We start from the raw sequence: 13,021 nt of genomic DNA on the forward strand, positions 1-13,021 counted from the left end.
TCACATGTGAAGAAATGGTTTGGGGCTGTTTAGCAAAGGTAGTGGAACGTTATTTCCCCTGTTTTAAGAGTTTTATCAGAGAACTCTTCTGCCTGTAATTCTCTCATAGTGCTGAGCTAAAATCTCTCCCTGTGTCTCCTCCAAGAAAGATTTCAGCCATGTAAGATTATAAATTAGTATAAACTAATTATAAGCAGCTGTGAGGTCAAACGTCACTTAATGGCTACGTGGTGACTGCTGGTATCTGCTAGTTACTGAGGTTTAAATCCTACCCTGAGGAGCAATTTTTGTCTTAAATTTGGGAAGATAAATACAACACTTTTGGGGGTGGTGAAGCCTTTTATTGGTACAAATTTGCTTTTTGTGACAGATCTGCCCGTGCTGCCTGCTGCCCACCTGCCGTGTGCCTGGAGCAGGACTGCAAATCCAACAGATATTTAAAGAAATCCTCTTCTGGTGAACCCTGGCACAGGGAATGTGCTACAGCACTTCAGTAACTCCTGCATGGTTTTGTCAGTGCTGTTAGTTTTTATAGTCCTGGGATGAGGTTGGTGTTTTAGGGACCAGCTCCCGGTGCCATTCCAGGCTGGATAAATGGACACAGTTTCATTGCCAGCCTTAGGTGCACACACAGAGCATGCAGCCTGAGCTGTGCTGCTCATTTTCAGTCACAATCTGGGTAATTTGGGGTGCAGGTTATATTTTACCTCAGTAAGAGCTGAGGCAGAGCTTCCTGAGAGAGGAATTTGCCATCTGCACAAGTCCTGTGGAACTGGGAGCTCCTTCCCTTCTCAGTGGGAAGGAGTCAGGAGATGAAACTCTTGCAGAGCCTGTGGTGGTGGTGGTGCAATGATGTCATTTTCCTGAACTGCAGCAGACTGCAGCTGAGCAAATTCAGGATATTCTTGGCCCTTCCCTTTTTGGGGGCGTTTCCGTGCGGCTGTGTGCACGTACCCTGGGACCTCTCCCGGCATGTTCTGCCACCTCATCTTCCCTCTGCCCACTCAGATCTCCTCCTGTGGGGTTTCTGCATCACTGAACAGCCTCAGCTGCTTCTGTTTCACATGGCAGGGACAGAATTCCTAACTCCTGTGTTACTGCTGGGTTGAGTGCAGAGCCCCTGCTAAGGCAGATTTTTATTTCATCGAAGGGGTGAGAAAGACTCAAAGGTGCACCCTGGAAAGCCGTTGGAGATCACACCCTAATGTGTAATGGTGTCGAAATGGTGGTGTTTTCCAGGGTAAGTGTTGCAGTTCCTCCATCCCTGGCACAGCTGAGGGATCCGTGGGTAACAAATTCACTGTTAGCCCGCCTGGTTTAGCAGGAAGGACAGTGACAGACACAAACCCCTGCAGTAACTGGATTTTCCTCTGAGGTTGCTGATTCTGGATGCCATTTCAGCAGGTTGGTGCTGTCTGATTGCAAACAGCTCCAGGTGAGTCCTTCAGACTGGAGGAGCGTTTTGGAATATGCAGGAGCCCATTGTGCTCTGCCTGTGTCTGTGGAGCAACAGCTTTATCTCATTCCCTCATCTCCCTTTTCATGGAGTGAGATTGTCTCAAAGCAGAGACCCCTGAGGCTCGTGGAGAGCAACTCCCTGCTCCTTGCAGGACTGCATGGAGTAAAACCTGTGGCTGAGAGCGTTGTCCACATGCTCCTTGAACTCTGACAGGCTGTAAGCACTTCTCTGGAGAGCCTGTTCAGTGCTGGACCAACGCAAACCACAGAATCCCAGAATGGTTTGGGTTGGAAGGGACCTTAAAGCCCATCCAGTTCTGCTCCCTGCCAGGGGCAGGGACACCTCCCACTATCCCAGGTTGCTCCAAGCTCCATCCAACCTGGCTTGAAACACTTCCAGGGATGCAGGGGCAGCCACAGAGCCCCACTGCCCTCACAAGGAGGAATTTCCTCCTGCTCCAAACCCCCAGCTCCCTTCCCGTGGGGCTGCTCCCCTGTAGTTTGTGTGTTTAACCAGGCTTGCCTCGTCCTAGATGGAGAATCCCACACTGGCTCTTGTTACATTTCCTATGGCAGGTGCTTGCCCAGCTCTCCGCTTTATCCAGGTATCTCTGTAATTCCTCTCTACCTCAGAGCTCCTACTTGATTAACATTTGTTTCCCACGTTGTTTATTGAAAAAATAAAATTTCCTGGCATCCAGTGTTCAGTGCTCACTGCCCGGCTCCCCACGATTCCCACTTTATTACGCACGTGTAATTCCGCATCCAGGTCGCTTATTAAAAACTGATTTTCCCACCGGTACAGCGCTTACCGATCACTTTTAAGATCCCCCGCCTGTATCCGCACGGGGTTTTCCCTCAGGAGCTCTCAGGCGTTTTCCCGCTCGGAACCCTCCGAGGGGCTCAAAAACACTGCGCCCAACGTGGGGCTCGAACCCACGACCCTGGGATTAAGAGTCCCATGCTCTACCGACTGAGCTAGCCGGGCACTGGGTGTAGCGTTGACATTACGTCTAATTCAACGTAGCGTGTGGTGACGTCATCCGGCCAGCTCGGCGCGGCGGCCAATGGGAGCGCGCGTTGCTGAGCGGTGGGCGCGGGACGGGCTGGCAGCGGCGCCGCCATGAGCTCCATCGGCACCGGGGTGAGTGCGGCGTGAGGGGCGGCACCGGCAGCGCCGGGACGGGCACAGCGCGGCCGCCCGACCTCCCCGAGCGGCCCCCGCCGGACCCGGGGCCGTCCCGTGCCGGCGGCGAGCGCGGCGAGGCGGCTCCGGGGCACTGCGGGCGGCTGAGTCACTGCGGCCCGGCAGGCCCGGGGAACCGGCGATGGGGCGGGGCGGACGCTGGGATTATACATTTATTATGCCCTTCTACTTAATATACTTCTATGCAGTTCATATCTATTCCTGTGATCCGTACGTTTAAATTAAGTGGGGGCTTACAGGGGAGCAGGGGACGGTCTCTTGATGGGAGCCGTAGTGATATGACAAAGAGTAATGTGGGTGCACAGGGAAAGAGGGGAAAGTTCGGCTCGATATTGGGAAGGAATTCACCCCTTTGAGGGCGGTGAGCGCCTGGTACAAGGTGCCCACAGAAGCTGCGGCTGCCCCTGGATCCCTGGAAGTGTCCAAGGCCGGGTTGGACAGGGCTGGGAACGGTGGAAGGTGTCCCTGCCCAGGGACGGGGGTGGCACTGGATGATCCTTAGGGTCCTTTCCAACCCAACCCCCCCTGTGATCCTATGCAGTATAAAGGCACACAAAAGCACCCATAGGTTTTGAGTGTTGTGTAATGCTCAGTGATTTCACATCCAGGATTTGCAGCACTGATGAAATGGCCTCTCCTGGCTTTTAGTCCCTGTTTTCTTCTGTTCCTACATCTTATCTAAGGGGTCAGCCTGCTTTGGGGGCTTCAAACCCTCTCTGACAGTGACATGCTTGAATTTTTTCAATAAGTAGGTTCGATCTGAAAATGCTGTGATATTATGTGGGTTTTTCTTCCTGAGAATTGTGTCTTCTTCTTCAGTATGACCTGTCAGCCTCCACGTTTTCTCCAGATGGCAGAGTGTTTCAAGTGGAATATGCTATGAAAGCTGTGGAGAATAGCAGGTAAGATACAAATATCTGCTCTTTTGGCCTCTTTTAAAGCAGTGCCATGTGACTAGAGAAACAAGAGGGTAAAACTGTGGTGGTAAAATGAGTGGATGTAGATTGAGGCACGCTCAGGACCTTCCTTGTAAATGTGTAGCAGCTTGCTGGGGATTCCTCAAGACGTGGAGGACATCCAAATGCTGTAGAAGCTGCACAGCTGCTCTGGGAATGTCTCTGCTCCCTGGAGTGTGTGTGAAGGGATGTTGGGAATTGGAAATCCCAGCTGTGCTTTAGGGGCAGCGTGATGGCTTGGCAGGGTCACCCAGGGGTCTGCTCCAGATAAGGATTAGAATCACAGAATCCCAGGATGATTTTTGGGTTGAAAGGGACCTTAAAGACCGTTTAGTTCCACCCCCTTGTTGTCTTCAGTGCTGGAATTGTGACAAACCTACCTTGGGGGAAATCATGTCACTGTGTTTTCTGTCTTGGTATTGCCCTGTGAAGCGTTTTACACTGTGAGAAACTGACATTTTTCTTGTCTTTCAGTACAGCAATTGGCATAAGATGCAAGGATGGTGTTGTCTTTGGGGTAGAGAAATTAGTCCTGTCCAAGCTGTACGAAGAGGGCTCCAATAAACGCCTCTTCAATGTCGACCGACACGTTGGGATGGTAAGGTGCCAATTTCATTTTAGGTCTGCATAAACTGTAGGGTGAGCCCCCTCAAAAGGACAAATTTATGAATCAGAGAATTAAAAATAAGTAAATTAAGGAAGTGATGCTATTGTATCCGTGCACAGAAATGCCAGTGGTTTTTTAACTGTTTTCTGTGATTTATTCTTTGCACTAAAACGTACATAAGTAAAATCCAAACTTCAAGCAGAAGATTGAGGCCGTCTTAAATTTTTAGAAACGCTTTTGCAGTTGCTCAGACTTGTGTGTAAGTATAAACACAAGTGTTAAAATGGTACTTTTTTACACAGTTACCAAATAAGGTGTTCAGGGAAAACAGGCTGCTTACGAGATTTTCTCCTCCACAATGTGGAAATCACCTGAATTCTTAAAGATTGGTGTGTGGAGGACTGGCCTGTCCCTAACAGTGATGTCAGAAGGGTGTCAAGGAATGAGAAACCTGGGGAATACACGTGCTGTGAACTGTTGTTTGGGCTGGTGTAGTCGTGGTAAATCACGAGATGATAATTAACATGAAGATAACTTTGGTTATTGATGTTCCTAGAGAAAAGCTCTATTTATATGGTGATGTGGCATGTCTTGAGGTTGGTGGCAGATGCAGTTGGAGCTCCTCCATGGCACTGAATACCATGAGCCCTTGCCAGGTGTGTCTGTGCTGCTGCTCTCGTTCCAGGCGGTCGCGGGGCTCCTGGCAGACGCCCGCTCCTTGGCAGACATCGCCCGGGAAGAGGCTTCCAACTTCAGGTCTAACTATGGCTATGACATCCCCCTCAAGGTAAGAGACCACTGCAGCTCTCAGGGCTTTCGGTTTTTACTCTTGACATAAGAATTCAGTTTTATTCCTTATTTCTGTCAATAAGGGTTTCCAGTGTTTTATTTTTCCTTTTTCCACACAGCATCTTGCAGACAGAGTAGCCATGTATGTGCATGCCTACACGCTGTACAGTGCTGTCAGACCTTTTGGGTGCAGGTGAGTCTTGCAGACAAACTCTGCTTGTAAATATCTTTTGGTTCACAGTTGCTGGAACTGCTTTGGTTGTCTGAGTTCTTTTTTGAAACCTGGAATTAGTAACCCACAGTTTATCTCCTAAAAAATCCCTTCCCCTTTGTTTTTGTGTATGTCTAGCACCTCAGGTATTCATATTCCCGTAAGGCCCTGCCAAGCTTCTGCAGAGCTGGTTAATTTGTTCCTGGTTTTTAAAGTTTGAGGGTTTGTTCCATTCAGTCTGTGATGGTGGTGAAAGCAGAACTTCCCTGTGTGCTCATCCTGCTTGCCCTGACACCTAAAGAGCTCCAGGTTACAGCTCCTGTGTGATTCTGGTATGCAGGGACTGATAAACACAGCTGTGCTGCCAGGTCACTGATCAGTAAAATGTTTCTGGCAAACTGCAGGTGCTGTTGTGAGGCAAATTGCTCAATGGAGCAGGGGGAGTTTTGCCTCAAGAAGGGTGTGGGAAACCCGAGCTGCTGTAGTCTCTCTAGTTCTGGGTGTGCTGGTAAAAAGAAAGGTTTTAATTTCTCTTTTCTCCTCCAGTTTCATGTTGGGGTCCTATGATAGTGATGATGGTGCACAACTGTACATGATTGATCCATCAGGAGTTTCATACGTGAGTGTCAAAAATATTCCCATCTTAGCACAAGTTCCTCTTTTAAAAGTTTCTGGTTGGGAAAATAGGAAATATTGCTCCAAAAGAGCTGTTGTTGTTTTTTCCTTTCGCGTGGTGAATCACTGCTGCTCATTGCAGGTCCTTGTTAAACAAACCTTGTGTATTTCTTAGAAGTGCAGTCTGAGAAATGAGTTTAAAGCTTGTCTCTCAGAAATAGGGAGTTCATCCACGTGGTTGTGTCCAGTGAAAACTCCCATGCAGTGCCTCAAAAAGGCAAGAATTGTAGTGATAACCCCTTCTCTAAATACTTCAGGAAAGAGAGGGCTGTTCCTCTGGCACAGCTTGCCAGCAGCAAACCAAATCAAAATAGAATGGTTGTTAATTGTTAGTGCTGCATTTTCAGCTGTGTGTTACACACAGGTCGATGCACACCCACACTGCTGGATTTCTTAACATTTTCTTGCAGTGTATCCAGTACCATGGCTGTTGAGAGAAATAGAAATGCTTAATTTTTATGTGCTTACTCTTCAAATATATTTGCACAATAGGTGGGTTTAGCTTGGGGTTTGCTTGGATCCTGCAGAAATTCTGTACTTCCTGTAGAACTTCTCTCTTCAAACTAATTCTAGTTCGTTCTTCCATTCTTTGTAATAGCAATTAAAAAAAAAATATTACAACATTTTGAGCTGATAAATTTGTGCCCAGGAATTACTGAGCACTTTTCTATCAATAGTGGTGGTACTTGATGTAGTAATTGGGCTCTATTCAACACTTTGGGGACGTGCCCCAAGAGAGAACAATACCAAAGGTTTTTGGCCTTAGTGGGGGTTCTCATGGGCTAAGTGACAGTAAGAGATATAGAAGTATTAATTAGTGATTAAGTATACTTGCATATTATTTTTTCCTTCTTTTTTTTTTTTTTTAGGGTTATTGGGGTTGTGCCATTGGTAAAGCCAGGCAGGCTGCAAAAACAGAGATAGAAAAACTTCAGGTATGGTGTAACAGTGTTGTGTTGTCTCAAGACAAATATTCTTGGCTCATCAAGTTAATTTTTGGGTGCCTGAAATACATAAAATGCAGGAGAAGCAGGTGAAATATTTCCTTGTACCTTTGCCAGTGAACCAAGTAAGTGAGTGAATATAAAAGTGTAAATATGTTTTTCATTCTGAATGAAAACCATAGAGCAGCATTGTGCAGGGTGCTGTATCTATTTTAGCCCAAAGGTTTTAGACGATTCTTCTGTTGAACAAGTTCAGAAAGGCTGCTCTTGTTAAGGACAAAGTGATCTGTGGAGAAAAGACAACCAAAAAGCACTGAAGTGTCCCTTTAGCTGATTGAAGTTATGTTAGAATCCTGAAAGGTTTCCATCTTCCTCATGTGTTTAATGTCTGTCATCCTCAGAGTTGGAGACAACAAGGAACCAGATCCTTCTGGTCTGTCTCATGTACTTTTTATGTGATACTCTGTTATAAGTGTATCTTTTGTATCTTTTTTTGGTCTGCAGAGGGATGTCACAGCTGTTCATGGAAAGGTTCAGAGTTTACATGATTGTTATGTTTTTAAGAATTGCCTGTTTATGGTGCTGTAGCACCATGACTGAAAAATTACAGGAAAAATTAGAATATTCTAGACTTGATTCACTCAGTTTCGAGTCAGGTTTAGATGCTTGCATACCAGATTAAAGGTAAGAAGCCTTCATGATCATTTGATCTTTATACTGGGATTGTGGCGTGGAGGAAATCACAATTTCAATTCTTGTGTGTGCACATTGGCAAAGACAGCGCTGTGTTGGGTAACAGACAATTTACTACAGATAATTTAATTTTCTGTGCGGTGCTGGGATTTTCCAAAACTTCTGCAGTTACTGATATGAATTACTAGAACTTCACAGCAGAGCTGTAGGATGCAGCACATGGAGCAGAGGTGTGCCCAGGGCCCAGCTGCAGGGGTTTATTTAGGGGTGTGTGTGCAGTGTCCCCTGTAAGTGCGGGATCCTGTCCCAGCTCTGGGGGTGAGTCCAGCCCCATGTGCCAGTAACTTTTGCTCACTGTGGACTGGGCAGGTTTCCAGGTCACAGCTGATTTTGACAAGATTAATTTGTCAAAGCTAAGATGGGAAAAACCAGAAGTACAAAAGAGTTTTTTGGGTGATCCAGCTTCGGGTCAGCTAAGATTTGTTTGTTGGAAGAGATGATTGCAGGTGGAAAGAGAAAGGCAAGCAAGGAGTTAGGATTTAAACCTGCCTTGGGGGACTGCAGAGCAGTTCCTGTGGCTGGGGAGGATACAGTGAGTGAAACTTTGGTGTAGCTGAGGGGGCAAGAAGAAAATCCTGCATTGATCTGATCACATCTCCTGCATTTATTGTCTGTAAACTCAGCTGTGGGAAAACTTGTAGTTGTGTGGAGACTGCTTTATTCTCTTGATCCCTTGCAGCTCTGATACTATTACAGCTTTTTGATACATGGACATGATCGTGATCAACTCCTGGGATAAAACTGTTCACATTGTTTACTTTCATTTCTGCAGAATTAACATACCTGGGATGGGAAAAGGATAATGGCAGAAATTAAATTGACTTTGGTTTTCTTTTTTGTAAATATGCATGACAGTAGTAGAGCTTTAGGGTTTCCTGTTTGACTGCTAACTTCATGTACACGAATGGATCATATTGTGTGCGTGACACAAGTTATTTCTGTTCTGGACTGAGTGTCACAAAGGCAGGGGGTCTCTGTTTAGGGAACTTCTCCAGATGGGATTGTGACAGCACATTTGTGCCCAGGCACAGGCATTTCTTCTCTGGCCTGTTGCTTCACCCCAGAAAGGGCTGTGACACTCCACATGAATTCCTGTCATCTTAATCCCTTCACCAGTGCCTTACAACTACCTTCTATACTAAGAGTTTGAAATTATTTTGGGAGTTGGAAGAGATGGTAAATTGCATTAATGAAATAAAGGAAAATTTATTACTGCTTCACAGGCCAGAAAAGTTGACCTATAAAACACAAGTCTGTTATGTCATGGAAATTTGTACCAGCCTTTGTTCTGATTAACTGTGAAGCTGCCAAAAGACTGTGACATAACTGAGAAAATATGAAACGAGATGCTGATGGCTTGCCCAGGCAGGCAGATGGTTGTTAAACAATATCCTCCTTTTGGGGCATTACTTAAAACCCAAACTTGCATAAAATGCTGGTAACACCAAAAGCTTACTCTGCAGCCTAGAGGAATACCAATATTACCTGTGAATATGTGGTGCCTCTCCCCTGTGGTTGTTTTATATCTGTTGAGCATAAAGCATCTAGGAACAGGTCAAGCTTTTAAGATGCCAGCACCACCAGTGTAGCTTCTAAGATTTCAGCTGATGACTGCCTTAAACTGGGGAATTTCCAAGTAGCATTTTTTTCCTACAATCTTTCAGCTGTAATATTCTTCCCTGGAAGGATGACTTGCATAGAGCAGGCTGGAAGATGCATTGTAGAGAAGAAATGTGGTTCTGGCCTTTTCTGTAACTTTGACTACTGAACATAAAGCTCATTAGGCACGTGCACAGCCTCTCCCGTTCTGGCCCTGTGGAAGATTTATATTCTCTTAATTGAAATCTCAGATCTGTTTTTCTTTTGCCTACAGATGAAGGAAATGACCTGCCGTGATGTTGTTAAAGAAGTTGCGAAAATGTAAGTATCTGACCCGTTTTTCCAACTTGACAAAAATCCAGACTGGTGAGCTTGCTTTGGTTTCAAACTGAGGTTGTTCCTTTTAAATTGGGTATTGTGTGTTAAATTGTCTGACTGTAATCCTTGGTTTTAAAATATTGAAGCCAGGTGAGAGATGAAGGGAAACTTCTTTTTGTGCTGCTTCCGAAGTAAGAGTTGTTTGAACTTGACGCTTCAGAGAGAAGCTGCCCACGAATGATGCTGAGGTCTTGGACCCAGTCTAAGAAAAATACTCAAGTGCTTGGGAAAAAAGCAAAAGTAGAACTTCTTTAAAAGAATATATACAATATACCTGTATTATTAGACATTTTAAAATAATTTCTAATAAGGAAAACACTTCTGTTCTAGTTCAGCTTCAGCTCAAACTCAGCAGCAGCTCTAGACAGGGTTCTGTTTTTCAGCTCCTCAGTAGGATTTAGCAAGATAGCAAAGATTTTAATAACTTTTGAACCTCGAATACTGGACACAGTCCAGAGCAGGGATTTCTCCGGGAGCTTGTAAAGGTACACTTTGTTGCAAAAGGCTTGTAACCAGCTGAAACATGAGAAAGGCCTAGAGCTCACCTCAGCTAACAGACAGGAGGGTCTGTAAGCACCACAGGGGCATTTCCCTGGACACCAATGTTCACTTCAGTCTTGATCTTTGTCTCACAACACTTCCACTGGAAGTGTGCTGCTGAAGGTATCCTACCCTCCTCCACTGTCTTCAGGGTTCCCACGTTGGGTAGGAATTGCTGGTGTTTTTCAGCTTTTGACTTCTTAGTGCTTTCTGAAGCAAACTAAGAAAACACAGGCTTCTTAAAGAGTGAAGCCACAGGTTATTGTGAGTTCTGCTGTTTTGAGTGCCTCAGCCCAGGGTTGTTCCAGTTTGTTTGCACGTTCTGCCACAGGAAAAATCAAATCAGTTTTGTTATTGCAGTGTTAACATTTCTATCCCACAGCCTAAGCAGTGATTTTAGGGGTCTGGGTGGCACAGTGTGTGCTGTGATACCATTTGGAGTTTAATTTCCTATTTCCATGTTTGCAATAAGCACCACATTGGGAATCTTCTGTACAGACTTCTGATTAGACACAAGATACTATGGTGTTGGGATTTAGTGTTAAGTGTAAACTCAAACAAGGCTTACAGGGGAAATGCAGGACACTCCAAGCTGTATTATAACTGAGCTGATGATGCAGCCTTGGTTCTGCAATACCTAAATCTTAATGTTTGTTCCAGTTAGGGCAGCTCAAACATGTCAACCCCCACCTTGGCTGTAATGATTTAAGGTGTTGTTAGGCTAGCAGTTAAGCCTGGAAAATTCTCTGATGGTGTTTGATGGGGAAAAGGCACAGGGAGAGCTTCTATTAATCATAAGAACACTTCAACAGAAGAGATCTGTGACAGGAACAAAGTATATTTAGCCTCTTGGTCAGTCTGTTCTAATCTGTTCTTTGTCTGTTCCTTTCAGAATCTACATAGTTCACGATGAAGTAAAGGATAAAGCTTTTGAACTGGAACTCAGCTGGGTTGGAGAAAGTAATGCATTTCTGCAATTTCTATAAACATTCCAGAAATTTTATCACTTTTTGTACTTAAAAGTAAAACATTGCTTCTTAAATTCACTCTGTATGTCAGGGTCCTTGTGTGAATTGTAACTAAGCTATACTCTTTTTATTGGCAGTAACCAATGGAAAACATGAAATTGTTCCCAAAGACATCAGAGAAGAGGCAGAAAAATATGCCAAGGTGAGTTCTGACTTCAACATTGTCTCAGTGCTTCAGTTGACAAACTGACAAAAATGTATCATTGCAACTCCTCCCATCGGCGGTAGCTGGTGTTACTGGGAAGGGCCAGTAGGGAATGCTACAGTGTAACCCAGGGAGAGTTCTTGCTCTCAGAAACTTAATTCAGAGCCTGCCACGAGTGGGGTCTTTCTAGATCAGTGTACTGATGGGAACTGCAAGGGTTTGGACACAGTGAGAGAGGGTGAAGCTGTAGCAGAGCTCATTTTGTTTATTGCAGGCTGAATTATAAAACAACTGTTAGACTATTCTTTAATTGCACTTTCTTTTTTTAACAGGAATCTTTGAAAGAGGAAGATGAGTCAGACGATGACAATATGTAACACATTGTTACTCCAAAACAAGTCCAACTTTTCTTACCTTAGACCAGGTTTGTTTATAATGCATTATGCATGGGATGCTGTTGTGTACTTGTTGGAAGAAACCAACTGACCAACTTGCACTAATAAATTTTCCATTTTACTGTCTCTTAGCTTTTATTTCAAAATGTATAGGCCAGCAACTGAACAGACATTAGGAGGAAAGCCGTTAGCAGGCTGCTGTTGCTTCCTAAAGCACTCCATTTGAGCCAGGCTATGCACAGAAAAACAATCTGTTCAGACATTAGCCAAGTGTCTTGTTTATGCTGTGTAGTTTCATATTAAAAACTAAGTGCTCTGTTCTTCCTTGCTTAACCAATAGCACAATTTGCAGTTTGTTCACAGCCACAGTCTGTGACTGCTCGTGGCAGAAGAGAGGAGAAGATGGCCAGCTCTAACAGCAGGTTACAGTTTAAGGTGATATGCACAGCTGACAACTCCTAACAGCCTATGAAACAATCAGGAGTTCAGGAAAAAGAATGTTAATGTGAGGTACACTAGGCTTAGTGGAGGAGGAGGAGGACTTAAAAACTAATTCAGTTTAAAACAGTGCTTGTGTTAAGGTCTAAACTGTGAGATCTATTAAGCAATGTAACTGGAATTAATGCTTGAAAAGCCAAACTATTTTTAAACTTTTTATTCAGCTGTAGTTTCTTAATACACTTCATAATCAGCTTCATCAATTGCTGATCTTTCCAGAAGTTAAAAACAAGCGTTGCTGCTGTCATTCCCCACTTCCTAGGAAAACAGACCACCTCTTCTAGTCACTTCAAAGTTTTGAAGCAGCAGATTGGATGGGGCTGGGAACAACCCGGTGTGGTGGAGGGTGACCCTGCCCATGACAGTGAGATCTTTGAGGGTCCATTCTAACCCATATGATTCTATAAGGTAATAAACTGTTCTCTTCACCACCTTAAACCTCAGTTAAAATTGAACTCTTGTTTGTTTGTACATGCAGTTAAAATTCTAAAGGCCCTGCTAATCTAAAATGCATAGCTGTGTAATGAATCAAACTCCTCAGCTTTAGGACTACACACTCATGTTCACCAGCCCTTAAAACAGAAGCTTTCCCTTGGAGGTTTATTTTTATAGAGGTAATTTGGGAAATACCTGGCCTTCTCCGGTCTCCTTTGTAGCAGGATTCCAAAGCACAGGTGCCAGTTCTTTTCTGTGACATTGGAAAGGGAGCAGAGGGAGGTGACTCTCACTGTGTCAGAGCTACCTGAGCTCCTGCTGGGACAGATGGGGCCAGCCCGAGCCAGCATTTGTCACAGCCAGGACTGCAGCCTCCTTCTGTGCCTCCTCCTGAGGCAAGAGC

General features: G+C 44.8%; 1 protein-coding gene and 1 non-coding gene across 2 annotated transcripts; one reads left to right on the plus strand and one right to left on the minus strand.

Annotated features, from left to right (window-relative positions):
• Positions 1-2,373: 2,373 nt before the first annotated feature.
• TRNAK-CUU (transfer RNA lysine (anticodon CUU)) lies at positions 2,374-2,446 on the minus strand. The gene has a single exon. It is a non-coding gene; the product is annotated as a tRNA-Lys (tRNA).
• A 53-nt stretch (positions 2,447-2,499) lies between these two features.
• Positions 2,500-11,811, plus strand: PSMA3 (proteasome 20S subunit alpha 3). Its single transcript, XM_040067831.2, has 11 exons — positions 2,500-2,602; positions 3,485-3,567; positions 4,096-4,219; positions 4,914-5,015; positions 5,137-5,210; positions 5,775-5,847; positions 6,773-6,838; positions 9,474-9,520; positions 11,010-11,077; positions 11,223-11,287; positions 11,623-11,811. The coding sequence occupies exons 1-11, from the start codon at positions 2,582-2,584 to the stop codon at positions 11,665-11,667; spliced, it is 768 nt and encodes a 255-aa protein (XP_039923765.1). The 5' UTR covers positions 2,500-2,581; the 3' UTR covers positions 11,668-11,811.
• Positions 11,812-13,021: the final 1,210 nt, after the last annotated feature.

Source organism: Hirundo rustica, chromosome 6 (genome assembly GCF_015227805.2).
Source record: "Hirundo rustica isolate bHirRus1 chromosome 6, bHirRus1.pri.v3, whole genome shotgun sequence".
NCBI classification, from domain to species: domain Eukaryota; kingdom Metazoa; phylum Chordata; class Aves; order Passeriformes; family Hirundinidae; genus Hirundo; species Hirundo rustica.

Coding starts and splice junctions, on each gene's coding strand:
- PSMA3 (XM_040067831.2), top strand. CDS start 2,582: ATGAGCTCCATCGGCACCGGG. Junction 3,568..4,095: donor AAAGCTGTGGAGAATAGCAG/GTAAGATACAAA, acceptor CTTGTCTTTCAG/TACAGCAATTGGCATAAGAT. Junction 5,848..6,772: donor ATCCATCAGGAGTTTCATAC/GTGAGTGTCAAA, acceptor TTTTTTTTTTAG/GGTTATTGGGGTTGTGCCAT.